This window comes from Chinchilla lanigera, unplaced genomic scaffold, assembly GCF_000276665.1.
Source record: "Chinchilla lanigera isolate Chin_1 unplaced genomic scaffold, ChiLan1.0 scaffold00015, whole genome shotgun sequence".
Lineage (NCBI taxonomy): Eukaryota > Metazoa > Chordata > Mammalia > Rodentia > Chinchillidae > Chinchilla > Chinchilla lanigera.
In genome coordinates this window covers 6,857,798-6,882,231 of record NW_004955416.1, presented here as the reverse complement: position 1 = coordinate 6,882,231, position 24,434 = coordinate 6,857,798, and the positions used below count along the sequence as shown (strand labels likewise).

The 24,434-nt window shown below is 40.7% G+C and overlaps 1 protein-coding gene across 1 annotated transcript in view; it reads left to right on the top strand.

The window, feature by feature from the left end:
* Window positions 1-3,153: 3,153 nt before the first annotated feature.
* The window catches only part of Gpr176 (G protein-coupled receptor 176), a 143,289-nt gene continuing 122,008 nt past the window's right edge, over window positions 3,154-24,434 (top strand). Inside the window, exon 1 of the mRNA XM_005381210.2 lies at window positions 3,154-3,541. Within this exon, the coding sequence (XP_005381267.1) occupies window positions 3,250-3,541 (292 nt within the window). The 5' untranslated portion in view covers window positions 3,154-3,249. The remainder of the gene's footprint in view (window positions 3,542-24,434) is intronic.

Genomic DNA, 24,434 nt, shown 5'->3' with positions numbered 1-24,434 from the left:
CGTGCTTGGTCTCAGAGGAAGAATATTGCTACTATGCTAATAAGTACTGGTGTTAGGGAAACTGCCTGTCAGTTGAGAGAATAGATAAACCAGTGGGCCTGAGACAGACAGATAGGCTACTACTGGTGGAGCTCCCTGGGAAACTGGGAGCTGTGGCTTGGAGCTCTGTCAGGACCACTAACAGGCCTCCTCCTCATATTCTTAATAGGACCTTGCTTACTAAATTGGCTCACCTTTATTAAAAAACAAGTAAACAGTTTTAGCCTCCAAATGACCCTTAGGTTCAGTGCCTCCTATACAGCCTTAAATACCAACATCTCTGAAAATAATGTTTCTGACTAACTAAGGGAGGGGGAAATGAAAGTGATATTAAAATTTTAAATAAAACCTGCCAAGAATGCCCACCAAAACCAGATGGACATGTCTGGAAAAGCCTGATAATGGGACATTTCTTCCTTTGTGTAACCCATGCTTGTTTACCTGATGGCCTTGCAATGTAACTTGAGATGTTTAAACTCCCTTAGCAACCCATGATGTCACCCAGCCCTCCAATCACAATGTGCCAAATCTGCCTTTGTACCTCTGTGCTTGTCCTCTGTATAAAAGTCCCCAAACCCTCGGTGGGGTACAGACTCTGGGAAGAATCCCAGTCAGGCCCACTGGTGTAAATAAACTGCTTCCTAAACCTTTTTGGTGCTGTTTCTCTCTGTGTTTGGTCTGTTTTCTGTAACAATTCCACATACTTTTCTCACAAGGTGACTTCAACCTTTCTCAATTGAGAGCTGTGTTCCAGGTCCTTTTCCATTAATATAGTGGCTTTGCGACTGCTTCAGCAAATGGAATACAGAATATAGGTGATGCTATGTAACTTCTGAGAACAGGTTATAAAAATCAGTGCTACTTCTGCCTTGCCCTCTTGGCACTGTCGCTCTTGGAATACTCACTTATGGCACATAGCTGCCAGGTTGTGTGGAACCCAATCAGCCACACAGAGGGGCCATATATATATATAATTCCAGCTGAGTTCCCAGAAACTGCCAGCTGTGTGAAGAAATATCCTTCAGATTTCAAACCCAGGGAGCAAGTCTGAGAATGTGCCCTCTTGTGATGGTTTGTTATGCAGTGGGAGATGCTCAAATGACAACATATATCTAAGTATATTTAAATCATGTTCAATCTTTTGCATCGTGTATCTTAGCTTCTCATCATATTAATCAATGAAACATTCATACAACACATAGCTATTAGAATCATGCAGCTATGTCCCTGGCTGTATATTTTCACAAGGCAATTCTTCCACATGCCCGAAAAATTTGGTGAGTTCAGTTGACTAGGTTATTCCTAGATTCTACAAGTCCTAGACTCTAACATCAATTTAGGGGCTATAGACAATTTAGTCTGACACCTCATCTCCCCTGCACCAGAGCCTTTGCTCTGAGCTATATCCTTAACCTTTAAAATTTTCTTCTAATTTTATTTTTGAGACAGGACCTCACTAAGTCTGAGCTAAATTGCTGGTACTTTGTATCCTCCTGCTGCAAGCTCCCAGAATGCTGGGATTATAGGAGTGTGCCACCAAACCCCGCTAGTAGCGTCTTTTCAAATTGAAAAAAAAAAAAAAAAAAAAAAAAAGAGAGGTTTCTTGCTTTTATCTACTCTTTATATCTGCAAAATACTGCTTTTTACATCTTTATCCCAATAGTTTTGAATAGGTGGTGGAGCTTTAAAATGGGTAAGAATATTTCTGCAAATATTACCAAACAACTCCACACACATTCTCCAACTCTCCTTAAGGAAGTGTGCTAGATGTTGGTGACTCTGCCTTTCAAAGAACAGTAAATAACAAGGGTTTCTAGTGAAAACGAAGTAGCCAAATTGAGGCAACCGAAAAAATAACTGTAATTTAAGTCATTGTAAGGGTTATTGTCCTGGACCTAACCTTCTTCACCATGTCAAAGACCTCTGTTACACACTTAAGAGCAAGAAACCAGTTGCCATGAAGTCAAACCAAACAAGTCTTTGTCTTTCCCGTCTCCTTTTCTGTTCCTAGCTCCTTCCTCTGGATGCTGAATAACTTTCTTTCGCCCATTTGGCACCTCTTATTCTGCCAGTTCTTCTGTTTACTGGTTATCCCTGCTTCCCAACCTTTCCATCAGCTCAGCAGGAAGATGCTTCCCACAACTCTTCATTGCTGGAATCCACTACAACTCCATTAAGCTGTGAACGTTACAGAAGTGGGTCTTGTTAACGATGCACGTTTCTATATTCCACCTTTAAACGCTTAAACCACACTCTAGGCTTGGCTGAGAGCCCCTCACAGGTGTAATTATGAGCCTGCGGGCAGCCCCGGCTGACGAGACTCGCAGCAGAAACGAGGGTAGTAAATGAACTGAACTCGTGGAGGAGTCGCTAGCGCGTCCAAGGCGGCCAGACACGAATCCTCAGCGTCTCCCACGCACCCTAGAAGTCACGGCGCGCGGGGCCAAGATGGCGCCGTCCCCCTTCGCCAGCAAGCGGGGCGGGGCCGCGCGCGTCACGTGTCGTCCCTGCCGGCCGCGCGCCCCCGGCCGCCCCAGGCACGCGCCGGGAGCCGGCAACCGCGGGGTCGGTGTCACAACCCCACGAGGGACACCCTCCCTCGTCCGCGTGAGGCCGTCCAGCTCTGTCCCTGCAGAAGGCCAGAGGGAAACGGGACGCCTGGCCGTGCAGAGGCCAAGCGGGCCCGAGGGGCTGCAGAAAGGGGTCCTGGCTGACAGCGCTCCAGGCGGGGCGAGGCTGTGCAGACTCGGGCGTCCCGCCCAGGCCGTGGGCCCCGACTGGGTCTCTGGGTCCCCTCTGAGCTCTGGCCACCCGGCTCGGGCATTTCGTAGGTTTCACATCGCCCTCCGGCCTCGAAACCAGCAGGGCTGACAAACAGCTTCAGCCACGCTGTCCTCCCAGCTAGCAGGGGGGCCGAGCCCGTGAGCCCCGGGGACCCGAGAGGGACGTCCAGGCGCTCGGGAGTCAGAGGGAACCCAGCTGAGGGGGCGGCGGGAGCGCAGGGCGCTCCCGGGACCGGCTCACGCCCCCTTCTGCGTGTCGCTGCCTGCGGAGGGCGCTCGGCCGCGCTGGCCGCTGGCGGGGACGGCGAGGCACGCGGGCGCTTACGACGCGCCTCCAGGGGGCGGCTGACGGGGACCCGGGAGGGGACGGCCGTGGGGCGCGGCCTCGCCTCCCTCGCACCCCGCCTCCCGGGCAGCGGTGCTGGCGATGTGGAGACCAGAGGGGACCCGCCGGCCGCCCGGGCTCTCCAGGGCTCCGCCAGCGATCGCGCGTCCCTCCGCGCCCGGGGCGGGCGGCGAGAGGAGCCGGAGCCCCAGCGTCACCATGGGGCACAACGGGAGCTGGTTCTCCGCGAACGCCAGCGAGTCGCGCAACACGTCGGGCGCCGCGGCGGCGGGCTCGAACCGCGGCGCGCTCGGGGAGTTGGGCGGCGAGGCTCAGCTGTACCGCCAGTTCACCACCACCGTGCAGATCGTCATCTTCATAGGCTCGCTCCTCGGTAAGCCACCCGAGGGCACGGGGCCGGGGAGCGGCGATCGGGGCCGCCGGGCCGCCGTGGGATGCGGGGTGCCCGGCAGAACGCGCACAGTTGGAGGAGGAGCAGTTGCAGGGGAGGTGAGCGGGGACAGTGGACCCCAGGCTGGAAGCCGCGGAGTTCCGATGATCAGAGGACCGTGCAGGGTCCGCGGAGGCCATCCTCCGCCGACGGCCTGGCGGGGCGCGGGTGGGCGCGTCCTCTTCACCTCCGGTACCCGAAGCAGCGCTGCCCTCAGCTCGTGTTTACAAATAGAACAAAGGTTCCGTGGGATTTTGTCGTGAGGAAGGAATATTACTCTCTGTTATAGATGCGTCTTGGGCTACTCTATGTTCTCTCTCTGTTGCAAAACAACTATTTTGAAAGAAGCTTATTTTGTGTGTATTTTATGGTTTCTTCAGAACATTGATTTGGTGGCAAACAAACATGTGAAGTTTAACTTTATGTTGCCTTCCGATTTTTAAAAACCTTCAGATAAAACAAAACCTACTCTATTTCCCTACTTATGTTTTTGGAAGTACAAAATAAAGATAGGATAAAACAAAACAAAACGAAACCCCAGTCTATACACAACAGAGTGTTTTCTTTTGTTCAGGGAACAGACCGACAGACCGAAACGAGTGGCTAGCAAAGCCGTGTGTCCACTAGTGTGAGAATTACCAGTACTTCTCACTACTCTTAAAGGATACTTTTAGAGCTACTCTTTAAATGACAGGTGACAGATGTTCATTTCCACTGAAGCTTGTCCAACATACTGCATACTACTTAGAAATACTGTATGTGTAAATTCTCTGATATAGCTTTATAAGGATATGAAAAGATTGTTTGTGATTATATGTGACATTATGGGCAAGAGCAGTCTTTGTTTCAAAGTAGGAATAGGCTATTTTTCCTAATTTCCATGGAAACCAAGATAACTGACACGAAAAGTCCATATTTGGAAGAATTTTAAATGTTTGAAATTTCCCTTCATAGTTTCTTTAATTGTTAACAGCAGGTTCTATTCTGTTGCAATACCAATTCCACTTTTTATCACAAGGGCATTTTCAGTAAGACATCAGTGTGATTGTCTAGATATATATGTTTTGTACGCGTGAATGTTAAATACGTACATCAACAAAACAAAAGCCTGTCTTCCAAATACTTTCCACATTCATTTACCGAACACGGAACATCCAATAGATACTAAGCATATGATACATGGAGTTAAATTCCAGTCTTGCCAAGCTTAAAGTGTAGATTACTGGGGGAGAGGAGAAGTGGCTGTATTTTTATTTCTGCAGGTTGCCCCTGGAGGAAATATGTAACGTGTGTGTGTCCATTAATGTATGTACATTAGCTATAGATACATATCTGTATATCTGTATGTATTTTCCTTGTATTGGTAACTTTGAAGAAAGATGGTATTGGGAAATTTCTTTTTGTTGGCTTGACTAAAACAATTGATTGCTATTGAAACAGAACACAGAGCATGTGTGTGCAAGATATATAATAAATGTATCTTCTGCTTTCCATTTTTGTTGCTTGTGTTGGATTTAGGAATTTATACGTAAACCTGCTCTCCTTTCTGCTTTTCCACACAGCACTTGTGAATGAGATGCAAAACCTGCTTTCACAGATATCTCTGTAGAGGAGACTATTATCCCCTTGATTTTCAGTTATGCCTGAGTAGACCTAGGGGTACATTTCCCCTCTTTCATATTACTGGATGTGGGCTGCTTTAAGAGACAGTTCCATTTGTTCTTTTCTATTTTCAGAAAATGCAAGAATAGATAGCATTTCTGGTGTCCTTGAAAGCTTGATTGAATCATGATGTTGCCCTGTGTACTTGTTAGCTAGTGGTATTCTTAATTCACTTAATTCACTGTTCTCCAAGGGTCCGATCCATTCAGACGTATCTATGTACACTGGAGTTCTCTGGGTAATGCCAGTGGAAAGACAGAGTGTAAGTTCCAAAGTGCTGTGTAGCCAGCTGCAGGGCTAGTAAACTTGGGAAGCATAGTTTGAAAGCCCCAAACTAAAGAATATAGAGTAGAAACAGGAGAAAGGTAAAACTGTGGGAGGATGGAATAGTATGTAGGACAAATAGCTGATTAGTTGATGTAGTCTACTTATTTCCTCTGTCTCCACGCATAGACAAATGAATTATCTTTTATTTTTTCCATTTAAACAAATGCAAATCTGCTTCCCATATTCTCTAAGTAGATTTCCTTTTTTTTTTTTTTTAAAGATTTCCTTTTATTAGGCTTTTAGGGACCTACTATTACGTGAAAATAATTTCACAGTATTATTGATGTCTTGTAGCTCTTCTGAAAACTGTTTTAGAGCTTTGTAACAGGGGATGTCCTTAACAACTTAGAAAATACAATATTTTAACCAAAGGGAACATTACTTTCTCTGTTGAAAATGAACTCAAGAATCATATATGATATTATTCCGATAATATGCTTTTGGGGGCTTGAGTAAATTAGAGTTTCTCAGCCTTCCTTTTCTTTTTTGAGACAACATCTCACTATGTAGTTCTGGCTAGCTTTGAACTATGTAGCTCAGGCTGGCCTCAAACTCTTGTTGATCCTTCTGCCTCAGCCTCCTGACTGCTGGGATTACAGGCATGCGCCACTATGCCTAGCTTCTTCTTGGCCTTCTTTATGCAACATCTTGGGATATCTTCAGATATCAGAGGATTTTGGAAAGAGTCAAATAATTTAGATTTCCCTTCAGTTAGTAGATGGTTACATCATGTTTAACAGTGTAAAATCAAAGACTCATAAAGATTTGGAATCTTCATTTCCAGTAAATGCTTTAGATTGAACTCCACAGGTCTGGTCTTTCTTTTTTCCTTTCTCCATGGATTCACAGTGAAAAAGCTGGTCCCCTCTTTGGTGTTTTAATTTTAAAAAGTGGTGGTTATGACCTAACCTATTACCTCTAAGCCACTCCTGCACAGAGTGGAGGCTTGTCATCTGTGCCTGTCATTGGAGGCATAGAAGATTTTTATAAATGAGTTTGATGTTGTTTAGAGAATACTAACACTGTGGACAGTAGCCAACATTTGTGCATCCTACGCTGAAACTTAAAAAAAAAAAAATTAAAATAAAGAAATCAGGTTTCCTTCCTCCTGCCCAACCACCATATCTGTGGTTCTTCTTTTTATGCTTTATTCCCTCTGCCCACTGTTATGGACAGAATATTTGTGCCTCACCCGTTCATATGCGGGGCACAGATACCCCACCGTGATGTATATCACATCATGGTGTGGTCCTCGTGGTGGGCTCAGTGCCGGAGAGCTCTGTCTTTCTATTTCTACCACGTGTGGATAATAGCAGGAAGACAGTTGTCTGAGAGTCAGGAAGAGGGCCCTTCTAAAACCTGACTGTGCTGGCATCTCACCTGGGACTTCCTAGCTTCCAGAACTTAGAAATAAAGGTTGTTTAAGCCACCCAGTCTATGGTATTTTGTTACAGGAGCCTCTGCAGACCACCCACAAATGGTCTGTAGTGAACCACTGTGAAACTGACAACCCCAAGCACAGTCCAGTTTATCTATAGCTTGTTCCATAAGGTGGTCATTAAAATATTCACTTCAAAGGAAAGTTATGGGAGGAGGCTGGAGATAGAGCTGTGCGGCAGAGCTTTTGCCTAGCATGTGAGAGGCTCTGAGTTTCATCCCCAGCATAGGAAAGCAATATTTATTTATTTATTTATGTATGTAGGCAGAGCTTTTGCCTAGCATGTGAGAGGCTCTGAGTTTCATCCCCAGCATAGGAAAGCAAAAGGAGAGATAAGGACTGATTTGTTGAATCTGTTCAACATACGATATAGGTAAACACCATTTTTGCTCATGCTTGTTTATAGTCTTCCAGCAGTGTTCGTCATGGTTGTTTGATAAAAAAGTACACTTGTGCCTTTGGTATGATTTGAAATTCACCAGATAATAGCTGGATGATCCTTGGAGTTCCTTAAATGTGTGGTAGAAGATGTGTTAATACTAGTTTGTCCTTATGATTATAATTCATAGTTATGTGGAATCATTTTTAGTTAACCATAATTATAGCCAATAGTAATGTAATATCATTGGTCTTACTTCTGTGTGCTGTTTCTGTTTTGGTACACCTAGAAACCTAGCAAACTACATTAAGTATATGATATTGTAAATTAACCTAAAGAGTCAGGAAAAGGCAGGGTGAATAGTTAACCTGACTAGGTATATCTAATATATTGAATTGAATTCTCTCACATTGTCTTTGATTTCCATATGATGAATGTATTCCAAACCTGTTCTTTTATAGTATGATATGATAGGGAGAAAAAATTAATGTAACCTCCATCTAAATGAAATGTTGGTAGATAGCCCTATGCATCTCCTTTATCAGCCTTTGTAAGTGTATCTTGGCCTTTTAAATAATCATTCCACTTTCTAATTCTTGGAAATAAAATTCTTCTTTGAAAACCTTTAAAAAAATAAGTTTTATGGAAATAAAATTAATGTACTATATAATTCAATCAGTTAAAGGGTACAACTCAACAAGTTTTAGTGTATTTACAGAGTTGTGCAAATATCATAATTATTGAATTTCAGAATGCTTTCATCACCCTACAAAGAAACCATGTACCCATTTATAGTTGCTTCCTATTTCCTATCAATACCTTGAGCCATAAGCAACTACTAAAGTACTTTCTGCTTTTTTTTTTCTTTTTCTTTTTTTTTGAGACAGGTTCTTGCTATACAGTTGAGGTTGGCCTTGAATTCACTATGTAGCCCAGGCTGGCCTCGAACTTGTGGCGATCCTCCTGCCTCAACCTCCTGAGTGCTGAGATTACAGGCCTGTGCCAGTATACCCAGCTGCCTTCTGTCTCTATAGATTTGCCTATTCTAGGTATTTCATATGTGAGTATTTTCTTTCACCAAGCAAATTCTTAGGTTTCATTTATGCCTCAGTTGCTTTCTTGTTGCTGGGACAAAATACCTGATATACACATGTTAAAGAAGTAGAGGCTCATTTTAGCTCACAGTTTGGAGAGATTTCACCCCATAGACAGCTGGCTTCAAGCAGGGCAGCATGGCAGAGGAGCATTGTAGAGAGGCAGTCCATGGCATGGCAGGTAGAAGCAGCAGCCTTCCTTCTGCTTTCCCTTTTATTCCATCCAGACTAGAAGCCTATTGGTTGGTGCCACCCACTCCTAGGGTGGGTCTTCCTTCTTCAGTAAATTCCTCACCCACACTCAGAACCACGCTAAATCAGTCAATCAGTGGACTCATCCAGTATCACACTCATGATCCAGTCTCCCCCAAAAGCCCCACCTAGGAGCACAGGAGGCTTTGAGGGGATGGGTGGATCTAGATACAAACCATAGCAATCCATGTTGTAGCATGTATCAGAACTTTATTCCTTTTTATTTCTGAGTAATATTTCATTGTGTGGATATACCACATTTTGTGTGCCCATTTAACATTTGATGGACATTTGGGTTATTTTCATTTTGGGGGCATTATGAATAGTGCTGCTATGAATGTTCATGTGTAAGTTTTTGTGTGGACATACTTTCAGTTCTCTTGAATATATACCTATATTCAAGTGGAGTGGAATTACTTGGTCATATGGAAACTTGTTTATCCTTTTTGGAAACTGCCAGACTCTTGCAAGTGACTGTATCATTTCACACATTCCCACTAAAGGTGTGTGAGGTTTCATTTCTTTTCTTTCCTTTTCTGTTTTCTTTCTTTTTTTCCCCATCCCTGACAATATTTGTTATTATTTGTCTTTTTGAATATAACTATCCAAATGGGTATGGAATGGTTTCTAACTGTGGTTTTGATTCATATTTCCCTAATAACTAATGACTTTGAACAGCTTTTAATTTTTGCTTATTACCCACTTATGTATCTTCTTTGAGATAATATCTATTCATATCTTTTGCCTATTTTAAAATTTATTAATCTTTTTGTGTTGAATTCTAAGCGTTCCTTATATGTTCAGGATACTAGACCTCTTAGATGTAAGATTTTTTAATATTTTCTCTTATTTTGCAAGTTGTCTTTTCACTTTCCCGTTAGTGTCCTTTGAAACAGAAGAGGTTTTTTTTATGAAGTCCAATTTATCTAATTTTTTTGTTGCTGTTTCCTGTGTTCCTATAGTATTTAAGAAACCATGGCCTGGTCCAAAGTTATAAAGAAACATTTTTGTGTTTTCTTGCAAGAGACTTATAATTTAGCTCATTAATTCATTTAGTTCTTCTATCAGAAAAATTTTTTTTAAAGACAGGATCTCTCTTTGTAGTGTAGGCTGGCTGTGAATTTGTGGTGATCCTCCTGTCTCAGCCTCCCAAGTGCTGAGATTACAGGCATATACCACCATGCCTGGCTTCTTTATTTTATTTATTTATTTATTTATTTATTTATTTATTTATTTATTTATGTCTTTTTTTGGAGACAGAGTCTCACTATGCAGTTCAGGTGGGCCTTGAGCTCACTTTGTAGCCCAGGCTGGTCTCGAACTTGTAATGATCCTACTGCCTCAGCCTCCCAAGTGTTGGGATTACAGGCGTGTGCCACCACACCTGGCATCTGGCTTCTTTAATTTAGTTAATTTTTGTGTATGTTGTAGCTAGGGTTCCAAATTCATTCTTTTGTATGTGAATGTCCAGTTATCTGAGCACTTTTTGTTGAAGAGATGATTCTTTTCCCTTTGAATTGTCTTGGTGTTTTTCTTGATCTTGTGAAAACTTTTGAAGATGTCATCCCATTTAAAGATTATCATAAATCTTTGACAGGGAATAAATAAGAGACAAATAAATCTTTTTCCTCTTGAAAAAGTTACTTATGTGCTTTGAAAACATAGTCTAGAAACTGGGCTAGGGATGTGACTTAGTGGTAGAGCATTTGAGTAACCTGTATGAGGCCCTGGGTTTGATCCCCAGCACAGAAAGACAAAACAAAACAAACTATAATCTGGAAATGGAGTCATGAAAGAGACTAATGACCTATCCTGCATATTAATAGAGGCTTACTTGTAATAGAATTAGGTGATAGCGTCCTGTTCCTGAGATTGTTGAACTAAAACTAGCATAAGACTTTTCATGAGTGCTAATGTCCCTTGTTTTTGTTAGAGGTTAGGCATTTATAGCTGTTGGAATGGTGCCATAAATGATTTGGCTGCATCAGAACTCTGCTACAGTAATGTTTTTAACAGGAGCTGAACTGCTGTCATCTAAAATAACTAACTCCACAAATATTTAAAACAGTTCTGCCTTTACAGATGTTCCTTCTGGTGAGCTCTTTGGAGAAGGAAGATATACTTAAAATTTGGTCTATTGTCTTGTTTTTCCTTACTGATACTATTTTTTTTGGGACCTTACTTCATGGTCCCACACTACTGAAATACATCCTTTGCTTTAGGGTTAGAAGTGCGAGGCTCTCTTTAGAGCAATGTTTGTTTACATGGTTTAAAATATCCCTCTATATGTTGATAAGGTATGGTAGTAGGACATTTCTGATATTGGTAGACAACATAACTAACTTATTGCCTAGATTTTTCAGTTTAGTCACTTTTAAAAATTTGGTCCCAAAGCACCAGCTCCAGATATTCTTGGTTCTACAAATAAAGTATGTTTTTAATTCCTTTATTGGCTGGGATTTTTATGGAATGGGAGGAAATTTATTTCAAAATAGGAAGAAATAGACATGGCTATGTTTTCCTTTGGGGATATCTAAATGTCTGAAAGTATTTCTTCTGTATTTGGCCACAGACTTCTGCCACATGACATTTTTCTGAATGAGTCATTTAGATTCAGTAGTGAGTGACCGGAAGCCATGGTGAAAACTGTTTGTCTGTCAGATCTTCCACGTTAGCTGGCTAGAAAATCTTTAGTAGTCATAGAAAGATAAAAATGCAGAGGAATTTTTGCTTCCCCTGGAATGTAGGAGTGACTATAGACAAAATTTAGAAAGATTGACCCCTAGACCAGTGGTGACGAACCTATGGCCCAGGTACTGCAGCCAGTTGTTACCATTTTGTTACCACTGAAAGCTCTAAAAGATTCAGCATCACTGCCCTAGGCAAAGCTAAAAAGTTAAAAAAAATTCTCAGAAAATCTACCCTCATTTTTTGAGTTTTGAACCACTTCTTTTCAGGTATTTCTTGTTTTCTTTTTATCATTTGGATGCCAAGTAAGGTTAGTTTGAGTTATTTCCCTGTATAAATGTCCTGTCTACCAGTATCTGTATTTCCATTCTCACATGATAGCATGCTAAGTAATCATTTTAAATGCTGTTAATGTGTTAATGTATTGGTATTTCTTCATTTATTTATTTATTTATTTAGAGTACTGGAGATTAAACCCAGTGCTGTGTATTGAGCTACATTTCCTGCTCTTTCCTCAGCCTTCCAGAGTGCTGGGATTATAGGCATGTGCCATCATGCCTGGTTTAAAGGTATTTTTTAAGTAAAACCCTCTATCTTAAACAGAAAGCATGCCTAACTGAGCATTTTATGTATTTGCCAGTAAGAGAGAGAAATAAATTGGATGGCTCTATTAGGAAGCTCTGATCATATCATGTGTGCAAATCTATAGCATAAAAGCCACTGAGGAAAGTAGAGGGGGTTTTAGACTCATCTACAAAAGAATTACACACCTGTAAAAGAATAGGAGAGGAGTAGTATCTTGCTGTTTATGGTTTTAATTCCTTCTTTTATCTCTATTCTAACCAACTTTTATAGATTTTGTAATGATAATTTGGCATCCATTAATCACAGGGCCAAACCAGTGCCAAAAATTGTTTATATTTTGACTCAGCTTTGTGCAGAACGTGTTTGAAACCCTTCAACCACATTGCCCCAACTTCTGTCTGCTCCCTGCCTATAGCTACCACCTACCCACCTGTCTTGGTTACTTTTCTCTTGTTGCTGGGACAAAATACCTGATGCCCAAAATTAAGGAAGGAAAGGTTTATTTAGCTTACAGTTTGTGGAGGTTTCAGTCCATACTTGGCTGGCTCCAAGGAAGAGTGGCACATGGCTAAGAGCGAATGTTCATGGGTTCACGGCTGCGGAAGACAGCAAAAGCAACAGGGCAAAAGGGAGGAGTGGCGGCAAGCAGCCTCTTTTTCTCCCTTATATATGCAAAGCTATCCGCCCCAGGGCCGGTGTAGCTCTCACACCCATAACCAATCAAATTCTAAAAACCAGCCTCTTCACTGCAGGAGGCTTTGAGGGGACATCCAGACGTAAAACACATAACACTGCCTTCTTGCCTGTAGTAATAAGTATGAAGTCCGAGGCTCTGTATGTGTTGTAAGTTCTTGTGGCTCTGTTTGTCATAGTGTACCTCTCTTTCTAAGGCATGGAACACACTTCTTCAGTGGTGTTCCTTCTTGCCTATACATTAAATCTCAGGTGCATTTTAAAACAGTCTCTTTCATAATTTTAAAGATACTATTTCAGGTTATTACCCTGGGATGTTATTCCGTCTGCCAACTCTTGTGTATGGTAAATCATTTTCTTGTGTGTTTCTGAGTTTTTGAGCCTGAGCTCATCATCTTTTTGAGACCTTCTGTGAGTTCTTGGCCATAGAAGTAGCCTTCACAACACTTTGACATTTGCTCTTACCAGGTGTCAGTGTTATTTCAGCTGAAGACTCAACCAAAGGAAAAGACAAATTACCTCGTCATCTCTCTGGGGTATAGGACAGTTTTTAAGCCTCTTTTCCACTGAGATTACTGTGCTTTGAGGATTCTGACTTCATGCAGAGATTTCCATTCCAACTCTTTGCTTCTAGGAGAGGATTTAATATTTGAGGTCTAATATTCAGTCTTTATGGTTGTTGAAACTTGAAGTTAGCTGTGGGGGCCTTTTTTTCTGGTCAAAAAAAAAAAAAATCATCCCTCAATGTAAGCACCCTGCTCTCTCTTTATTTCCTTTTATATCTTGTAACTTCAGCCATGAATTTAAAGATATCATCTGTTTTACCCATCATTTTTAATTGCTTGTAGTAGTGTACTAAGGTCATTAAAATTTAACCTTCCATGTTGCCAGAATCAGAAGTTAAAAATTAAGTAAAACATATTAAAAACAGAAAGTGGGCTGATTGTTAGCCTTGATTCCAGATGACATTTAGTCAAAATTTAGATTGCTATACAGTAGAATGGTGAGATTTGGTCAGAGTAAAAATGCCTTGGAAAATTAAGGAAAGTTAGTAGTAGAATGGGGGAAGAAAGCTCAAGAATTGTTTGAGAAATATGGCCTGAAAAATATTAAGGATAAATAGTTGATAGAAAAGTTTGTATAAGCTCAGAGAAAGGTATGGAAGCTGGCTGTCGACATGGATAATTTAACAGAGGTGGGCTATGTTGAGAGGTCAGGGGAGTTTTTTATCTTTCTAAATCTAAATTATTATTTCAAATATATATTTCGCTTATAATAGGAAAAGAAAAAAAGAACTGTTAAAGTTAAAAAAAATAAAGATGTGTATATCTGTTTATATATTTTCAATATTTACCCATTTTGACCTTCAAACATTGCAGTTTCATATGATTCAAACTAATATTTTTTTAAAACAATATTTGTGTTTAAATAAATTAGGCTTAATAGAGGAATATCTTAAAAATTATTTGTGAGAGAAGCACCTGATTAAAAGATATTGGAAGGCCGGGTGTGGTGGCACAAACCTGTAATCCCAGCAATCAGGAGGCTGAGGCAGGAGTATTGTTGCCAGTTCGAGGCCAGGCTGGGCTACAAAGTGAGTTTAAGACCAGCCTGAACTGCATAGCAAGACCCTGTCTCAAAAAGACCAAAAAAAAAAAAAAAAAAGATATTGGAATGTTTATGATATATAAATTTGAGTTTGGATGTGAAGAACCAATTTTTGCCTTTTGAGAGCACCTAGAAGGAGTTAAGGTGCTCTGAGGCACAGTGAGCATTTTGGTAAGAAGAGTACTGCAACTCATTGGTGTGCATGGATCTATTTTTGGACATATAATGTAAGATTTGCATAAATTTTGCTGAATATAGTTTTTCTAAGTATAATTTGTTTTCTTGTTACTTTACATTCATAAAACATTGACATGATTTCTCTGTCTTTTTAATCTAGTAGTTCCCATGTGTCTGAGAATGTAGCCCAGGACAAATGCAGAGCCCATAACTTGAGTGAGGCTAACCTACCTCTCAGGTGAGGAATAGGACAGACTTGAGATCTGGAAGAGGAGCGTACCTGAGGTACCTAAACAGAATAGTTTTAAGCCCCATTTTAGGCATTAAATTCAAGCTAGTGCTGTACCAGATCGATAGCTATTTCCAGAATTCCTGTTCCTAGTCTAGCTAAGTCATTTATTTTAGAACTTAATTAATTACATAATTTTGCTTTGTGCAAATTTGGTGCTACTAAAATTCCATCATGAAACTAGGGCATTATAAAAGATTATTAATAAAAGGAAAATAATTATATATAAAGCCTCTCAACATACTATAGGGCATGGTTAAAAACTCAGTAAGCCAAATGTATAGCCCTAAACCCTCCAAATTATCACCGTATCAATTTAAAGAAACCCTCTTCTCCCCAATACACACAAAGATTTCTTTTGATGGCCTGTGCTGAAAATTCAACTGCTCCTGTTTAGTTAATTTGTTATTTTCTTTTGCTTTTGCACTCAAAGCAATTTATAGAAAAATGCATTTAAAGTGACTCAAACAATATTTTGATTGGTGGCCACTCTTGATTCTAAGGAATCCCGGGTAATAGTTCTGGGAAACAGTTCTGGAAAACTTGCTTCACCAAATCTAAGACACTCTAAACAACTTTCAGACTAAGGACTAAGCCAGAAGTGCTAGAATACCTTTTTTAAGTAAAAAAAAAGAGAAATATTTTAAGCACTGAGAAGTAAACCTAAGGTTTTCACTGTGAGCGACATTCCCAGCCCTTAAATGATTATTACTATTGTTTTTACTTTGACATAGGGTCTCACTAAGCTAGGTTGCCCAGGATGGACTTGAACTGTGACCCTCCTGTTGGAGTCTCCCAGAGTACTGTTTTTAAGGTGTGTACCACCACACCTCACTCTTATTTTGTCTTCCTGATGAAAGTTTCTCCCTCTGGGTAAAATTTTGGGGTTAGAGGCAAGGTGTCAAACATGTATAGTCTCTCTTCATGACTCCGTCACTTTTTTTCTTTTGAGGATTTTTTTTTATTTTAAAGATAAAAGGAGGGAAACATTAACAGACATACAACATTTTACAACATATCACAAGCACAGTACAGACAATACAGAGTTACAAACAAAGTGGTAGGGAATTAACAATGGTTGTTGTATTACATATTGATATCTTCAAAGTGGCTTCTCATGAAAACAGAAATAGACTTGCAATACTGGTCAATCAAAGACTCATTGACAGTTTCTTTCAGCATAGAAATAGAAGACAGAAGAACAACCATGTTAACTGTCATGTATATACATACATACAGAATTTCTCCTTCTTTCCCTTCTCTTTTCCCACATCCCAGTTGCCCTTTACTCTTCAGCGGTTTCCTGTCGTTTCACAGTGTCTACCATACCTCTTTTGAGGATTTTTAAATATATACAAAAGATTAATAAATTATCATAAACCCACCACTCAGTAATAATACTTTAACATTTTAAAGTATTTGTTTTCTGAAAATATTTGTCTTAAATCTTTTTGAAATAGCTCACTTTCATATTTTATAAAGATGAACAAAACGTCTCAGGCACAGCTGAATGTCCCTGTGCCTTTCCTCAGTCACAACTATCACTTCTCTTTTGCACTCAGTCACTGTGTTGGGTTTGGTGTAGAATGTGAACTTGTTTCTGTGCTGCTTGTTCTGCCTGATTCTTGGCTGTTATCACAAAGTTTTTACCAGTTGATACTTGAACAGTGCCTATTAAGATGACTCAGTATGTATTGTGACTTCTGTTTCAGCTTAGATCTAAGCCGTCCCCCAAAAGACTCATGTGTTTAGGCATGGGGCTTTTGAGGATCATGGGAGTGCCATGTTCATCAGTGGCTTAATCCACTGAGGAGATTACGTGCTGTTGGGGGTTAGGGCCTGGGGGTGGGTCACGGGAAGCATGACCTAGAAGGGTGTATTTTTGTCCCTGGCTCTTCCTCTCTCTCTGCTTCCTGGCTGCCGTAGGTTGAACAGCTTTGCTGTGCTTTTCCCTTCCACCAGGCACTTTCTGCCTTAGAGCTTGCAGATTCTTCAGAGCCACAAGAACTGAGCAGGAGCTAGAGATGGCTGGCAGCTGGAGAGATGCTCATGGCATGGAGGAGGATGTCATGGCATGGAGGAGGATGGTTAGGTGTGGTGGTGGAAGAGGTCAGGAATGGAAGGTCATGCTCAGGCTCGGAGTGCTGAGCCTGGGAACAGAGGTTGATGAAAGCCTTGGAGTTAGCAGAGGTTTGTGGTTTGAATGGGAGCAGAAGTCCAGAGGAGATTCTGTTGGACTGGGAAATTTTTTGACAACTGTCCTGAATCAATATTCCACCTCTGACTATTTTTATCTCTCAGATAAACATCTGTTTTAATCAATAGTTTTTCATACATAGTTTTTGTTAATTAATATGAAAACCTAATAGCAAGGGAGAATAATCTAGCTGTGTAAGAAAAAAAAGATACTGTCATTGTTAGAAGTAACTGCCCAGGAGATGATGAGCTCAGCAGTGTCTGTGTTGGAAGCTGGCTTATGCTTTCCTGTGTGTTCAAAAGTGTGCTGGTCATCTGGCCAGGCTATGGGTGAGCCCTGAGAAATGTAGCTCCCACCACAGTCAGTTTGTGGCATGTAGAAGTCCTGATATCTAGCAGGCGTCTGGCTAGGGGGATGAGCTGCTCTGTGTTTTCTACTACAAATGACCAGTGTCTCGCTTTTGGAATGGTCAATGCAGAGGACTTCTGTGAGGCTGAGATGAGTATCCTCAGCTGATCAGAGCTTACGGCTTGGAGTGGAGAGTGAGGCCTTGCTACTCAAGGTCCAGGTGCCCAAGTGCAGATTAAAATCTGAGCATTGTCAACTTAAATAGGCAATACAGATATGGAAGACACAGAGCAAGTGGTGAAAGGTAGAGGATCAAATCTGAGAGATTCCCCCATTGTCTCCTAAGCACCTTACAGTTTCTTTAACGCATCAAGCTCAAAACCACAGAAAGCCGTTGACCTTGCTTGGCTGCTCTCTGTGCCCGGGGATGTTCTTCCCTAGTTGCTTCTGGCTTACACTCATCTTTTAAATTGCAACTCAAATGTCACTTCTAAGGAGCTTCCTTGACCATTAACCTCAAGTAGTTCCTGCCAGTTTTGTAACATCACTCCATTGTAGCACTTTTAGACCCTGAAATGATCTTATTTGTATAGTGGGCTATTCCCCTCCCTGTGAGGATGAGGACTTTGCTTCAAATACTGCTGTGATCCCAACATGTAGAACAGTATCTAGTACATTGTTGATGCTCAATAAATAATTACTGAATGGGGACAAACAGTAAGTCAGTTAAACAACCACTATCCTGATTTGCATGAGACTTAGGGGCCTGTGGAAATGTATATGAATGATGTCTTTAGCGAGGATTCAGACACACAGACATATCCAGTGGACTAGAGTTATGTTTACAAAAACCAGATGTCTAGAGGGATAGCAGGTGCCTTAATAGGAGGTGTACAAGGACAGAAGTTATAGTTTGATTTAAAATAGAATGTGCCTATGAAACAAGACAGGTAGCAGTTTCAGCAAGGCAGTGTAATGTATATGGAGACATCATTACAGATTTTGGAGTCTTATAGATCCTAGAAAAGGTCAGAAGTATTGCTAACTGGAGTCTAAGGCTTAATGTTTCCATGGGAGAGTGGCTGAGAGGCAATGTTGTCATCAGGGTAGCATTTGACTGCCCGTGCTGACATACATGACTCCTATGTGTGTGGGATCAGAGTTGGGGCCTTGCTGTATGTCCATCACCAGATGAATGGATAAAGAAAATGATATTTGTACACAGTGGAGTACTACTCCACTATAAAAAAGGATAAATTTGAGTCATTTTTAGGAAAATGGATGCACCTTGAGATGATAATATTAAATGGAATAAATCAGACACAGAAGTTTAAATATCACATAGTTTCTCTTATGTGAGAAAATCAAAATATAAATAAATTATAGAACAAAGCAAAAGATAGATAACAGGAAACAGGGAGATATATCTTTGGTGAATGGGAAGAGGACCAGGAGCTAGAGAGAGGGGAGAGTGAGGGGAAGGGAAGGAGATATAAAAAGAATTAAGATGTGTTATGTACATGTATAGTGGGCTATTCCCTACCATGTGAGGATGAGCATTGTCCACTTAAATAGGCAATATAGATGTGGAAAGCACAGAGCAAGTGGTGAAAGGTAGAGGGTCAAATCCTAGAGATGTACCAACTCCCCATGATGAGTGTAATCATTATGTACTACAAATATTTACTAATAAAAATAAAAACAAAACAGAGTGTGGCCCTTGAGTTTCTGTCAACTGCTGGGGGATCACTCTCTTCACCCATCCATCTGGGAGGCTGAGTAGCAGGACTGGGGGTTTTGACTGAGGACTGAAAACAGTGGAATATTTTGACCCTCGCCAAGGCAACCAGCAGATGTTAGACCGGAAGCCCTGAGTTTTACACAGATGAATGCAAGTGAGTAGTCAGATAAAGCATCTGCTGCTGAAAGGATGTGTATCTGTATAATAAGGTCTGACCGTCACTTACTCCATCCGCTTGTGTGCACCTCGCTTTTAGCATCTGCGTTTAATTAAACTGTTTGCTTTGTGATAAATACAGATTCACAAACGTAATTGTAAGAAATGATACAGAAAGATGCCTATATCCTTTACCCAGCTTCTCCACTAGTAATGTCTTACAATATATGGTACACAGGTACCTCTGGTTTGTGTGTAAGGTGGTTACAGTACCAACCAAGGTGTTGCTGCTGCTATTATTTTCCCACAAGAACTCATTTGTTGTACTGATATAGCCAAACCCACTTATCTCCCACCCTGCCCCCTCCTTATTTGCAATCATAACCTCTTCTCCATTTATATTCTTTTGTCATTCAAGAATGATACAGGACAGAATAATATGGTATGCAGCCTTTTGGAACTGGTTTTTTTCCACTCAGTATAAATGATCTGAAGGTTATTCCAATTGTTGCATGTATCTGTAGTTTGTTCCTTTTTAATTTTTATTCCATTTGCATGACCTTTTTGAATATACATATGTAACTTCTCTAGTTCTTTGTAAATCACAAAATACTTTCAGTTTAGTACATAGTATGTGCAGTCAGGTGAAGGAGGCAAAACACCAAACTTGATTTGAAATTAAAAATTCTCCCTTCCTTGCAATCTCTGCTCCTGGCCTATTGCTTGGGAAGAACCTAGGGGGTTGAATAAAGGAGTCTCTTCTGTGTCCTTGTCCATTTTAAGCTTCTGGGCATTTTTCTCTGAATTGCAGCTGTGCTGGTGGAGGATGGAAGTGTGGGAGCGATTGACACTGTCCCAAGTAGCTTCATATTCTAGACTGTCACCTATTTCCTTGACTGGGGTGCCCTGTCCCATTCTGTCCTCACCCCTGTGAGTGCTGCTTGACCTCTAGCTCTCTCTGCTGAGGCCTGTTTGCCTCAAGTACTGACATGACCCCACACCATTGCTCTCCCACCTCGGCTCACACCTGCCACATGGGAACACACAGGCATCCTGTGCCCTCGATGGGTTCTGGGGATGTGGGTTGCCCACCATTCCACTTCTTTGAGTAGCTCCTCAACCCATCTCTTGCCTTCAGATTTCTCAGGCAGGAACATGTGAACCCAAATGGCAGGGGGCACACATCCAGCGGTCTGCACGGACTTGTTGAAAGCCTCTTATGCGACTTGAGGAGAGAGATGCATTCCTCTTCCCTTCCTGCCTGAAAAGGAGTGAGCACACCCTCAGTTCTCTTTTCATTGTTTTATACCCTCTACACTAGTGAAGGTTTGACTTTTATCTTCTTGAGTGCAAGGATTATAGGCATATGTTTTTTAAAGAGAGCTTTAGCTAGGCATGGTTGCACACCCCCATAATCCTAATACTCTGGGAGGCTGAGGCAGGAGGATTGCAAGTTTGAGCCCAGCCTGGGCAATTTAGCAATACCTTGTCTCACAATAAAAAATAAAAAAAGGGCTGGGGATGTAGTTCAGTGTGAAGCCCTGAGTTCAACCCCCCTAGTATTGAAGGCGTGGGTGGAGGAGCGTTATAAAACCTGACAGTGTGAACTCACATGCTCAGGGATGATGAATGACATCAGCTTTTTTATTCTATCAGATGACCACTATAGGAAACTCAAAGTAGCATTTACTGAGATGATTTTAGTTATTGTGTCTGCTCCAAAGTTCCAAATAATTTATAACTTGTTACAAATAAGTAATCAAGTGCACTGTATTAAGTTTGACTTTGTATTCTCTGAGCACGGATGCTGGAGGACACATCTGCCTGGTGTTACTGGGTGTGTGATATTTACCCCCTGTTCCCTCGGCATCCCCGCGTGTGCTCATTTGCACTTTTAATTACAGCTACTTTTTGTTGTGGCTTACTGTGCAGTTTCTTAGGATAAGAAGCACTTCTCACTGCTGCTAAGTGGAAAGGAAAGAATAACTCTCTGAAGTCAACATGAGTGTGAATTTAATTTCCAGGAACATGGAGTTCAAAAGAGACTCAAGCAGAGATGACATAATCAATTTTCGTTTTCCAAACCCCCTCATTAATTGATGAGAATAGCACCTTTTTTATTTGTCCTGTTGTTTTTGTGACCTGCTCTGAAGGTTGCAAATCATTCTCCGCGATGAATTTACAATGATGAGAGATTGTGAAATGACACTTTCTGCTCTGCCACATAGAGACAGGGTTAGGGACTAGAAGGTCAGCTGCATATTTCTCTGCAAGATGGTATTATTTTTAAGATTTGATGGGACTTTTCTCTGAAGAGCACTAAATCATTTTTCTTGTTAGTAACAAATCAATGGGCTCTGGCTGGTAAGGATCATACCAGGTCTGGAAAGGATGAAGTAAGACTAGCAGTGGGTTGACAGCTGATAAATCACTTTGTTTTTGTGATTTTAATCATAAGGCAGAGAATCTTAATGTTAATGTGCATACAAATTACTTGTTAAAGTGCAGATTCTTGAGTTCTACCAAATTGTATTTGAGTAGGTTTGATATGGCGTCCTAGAGGCTATATTTTTAATGAGCACTTAGGTGACTTTCATACAGGTGCTCCACATTTAACATTGATCTAAGGGATGCCGGACCACGTCAGTGTGCAGGGAGATGAGGTTATAGCCCTGGGAACCCTGGGAGTCAGACAGTGGTGGCAAATGTCAGGAGGATCACAAGAAAGAAAGCTAGTCACATAAGGTGAGTACTGCAGTCATTAGATGTTTTTCCCTCTTAGCAGAGTAGTAGCATTGTCTGCAGCCCACTTATTCTGACAAAGGTGAGGTTGAGATGGAGAGGAAGTAGGAATTTAATTTTGAGGTTATTGGTACCAGTTCTACCCATCTTTTAATAACTACTGTTGTTTAAGGGCTGAGGGTAATATCAGAAAAATGGTCTCTAATATGAACAAGTAGCACCTCTTGTTAAATCTGACTTAAAGAGACAATTCCAAATTTTATGAAGGAGGTTATTGGATTTCCTATCTCTGTACAGTATCAGCTATCTCCATGTCACCCTATAGCCCATAAGTAATAGTTAAATTACTTATTCATGGGGCTGGGGATTTAGCTCCGCGGCACAGCGCTTGCCTGGCAAGCGCCAAGGTTGTGAGTTCAATTCCTGGTACCGGAAAAAAAAAAAAAAAAAAAGAAAACTTATTCATAAAGGCAGGATAAGAGTTCTGACATTTGCCTTTTGGGGTATCTTGTTTTGTAAAAGCAGTACTGGGGCTATGTTCTCTCATTATCTTTGGATGCTTCTACTTTTCCTCAAAACGTAGTATCTCCACATGGACAATCAGCCAGATACTTGACTGTCAGAAACATGGTAGACTTTCCTGAAGCAATATAAATTTGGAGACACTAAATCATTTTCTATTTATCCTTAGTAGAATTTTTTTAAACTCACAAAATTTTCATGGATAGATTAAAAACTCGGGCACCGTAAACCAGATACCTATCTCATGGTCGTATGCCACTCCTAGTGTTACCTCCTCTTTAATCATTTCAGTCATGCTGTGTTTCAACCTCTGGGACCGATCAAAGGTTGTTTTAAGCTGGGCACAAAAGAGATACAGGAGGCAAGCGGGTGATCAGAAGGACCATTAAGGGCTTTTTTTGGCTTTGGGGAGAATTGTGATGGATTTAGTTTACAAATCTGTTGTTAGACTACTGACAATCAAGGAGCATGTGGGAAGGTTTAAAAGTACAGTACACTCTACTTGAACTTAGTCTGCTTATTAGCTCTTCTTATTGCTAATACCAGGCATCCTTGATTTTGACAGTGAGACCTTTGTGTACTGTCAGAAGAATTGAATGAAAAAACTTGCCTTAATCTCCTCTGCCTCATTTTAATCTCAACAGGAGTCTTGTGTTGGGGAGTGAGGAATGTAGGTTTAACTGAAATTCACATATTTTCCTGTTGACTTAGGGTATGGGTTTTTGTTTTGTTGTTCTTGGTGTGTGTGTGTGTGTGTGTGTGTGTGTGTGTGTGTGTGTGTATGTGTATTCAGTGCTGGGAATCAAACTAATTTAGTGTTAACTTTAATATGTTGAGTCAAATTGAATTCAACATCTATTAAAACTCCTGATCTTTCATGTACTGTGATTTTACTTCTTTTATACGATTTAGGAGCCCAGATGAGCACTTATTTTATCATTTTAAATTTTTCTAAATTTGACTAAAATATTTTAATTATTTGTGTTTACCTGTTAATTTGGTGTGGGGGGGAGGGTACCAGATTATACTGTGTAACAGTATTGCTTGCAGTGATATGTCCTATGTATCTTTATATCTTCATTTAAATTTAAAAGTTTTTAGAGAACAGCTTAAAGATCACAGAAAGATCTTGCCACTGGTGACCTGTTAATCTAGGCTGATTTTAATTTATTAGGCAAAATAATTTTGGGATAATTCTGAAACCAATTATGAATGAATTGACTAGAGCTATCAACCAATCAATACTTCATCTTGTTTACAAAAATATCTTAAGACATCATGTCAGATATTTGACCAAAACTCAAATACAGTATACTACTCTATTTCTTAGGCTTATTGATACAGAAAATCAGAAGCATCTCATGTGATTTATTCTCCACGCATGCCTTCCTGTCAATAATTCATTGCACTGTCAGGATGACCAGTATGAGTTTTCCTCTTTTTTCTGTCTCTAGCTTTTTGGTTCCTTCCCTGATTTACATAATTCCTTGAAGCTTGCCAGAGTTGGCCTGGAATGTTGCTTCTCATGCCTCAATGTATGAATCAATTTGTGAGGGATCTGGTTAAAAATGGAGGTTCTGATTCAGGAGATCTGGGATGGAGTCTAGCATTCTGTATTATCAACAAACTTTTAGGTGATATTAACACCCTTGGTTCACAGATTATAGTTTCAGTAGCCATAAACTTGATTTGATATTCTAGATGGGAGATCTAGATTTGAGTGCTCCTCTGGAATAGGAAGGAGGTGTCTGGTGGATAATGCTTTTAAATTTTTGTTCACACACTTGCAAACTCTCTTGCCTGTTTATTTTCCAACAGTTATCTCCCACATTCTTTTGTCTCTGAGGTCTCTTGTTCTACACTAGTCACCGTTCCATTAGGGGACAAATATTGGACACATATGATTTAAAGAAGTGGTTATTGGCTCATAGTTTCAGA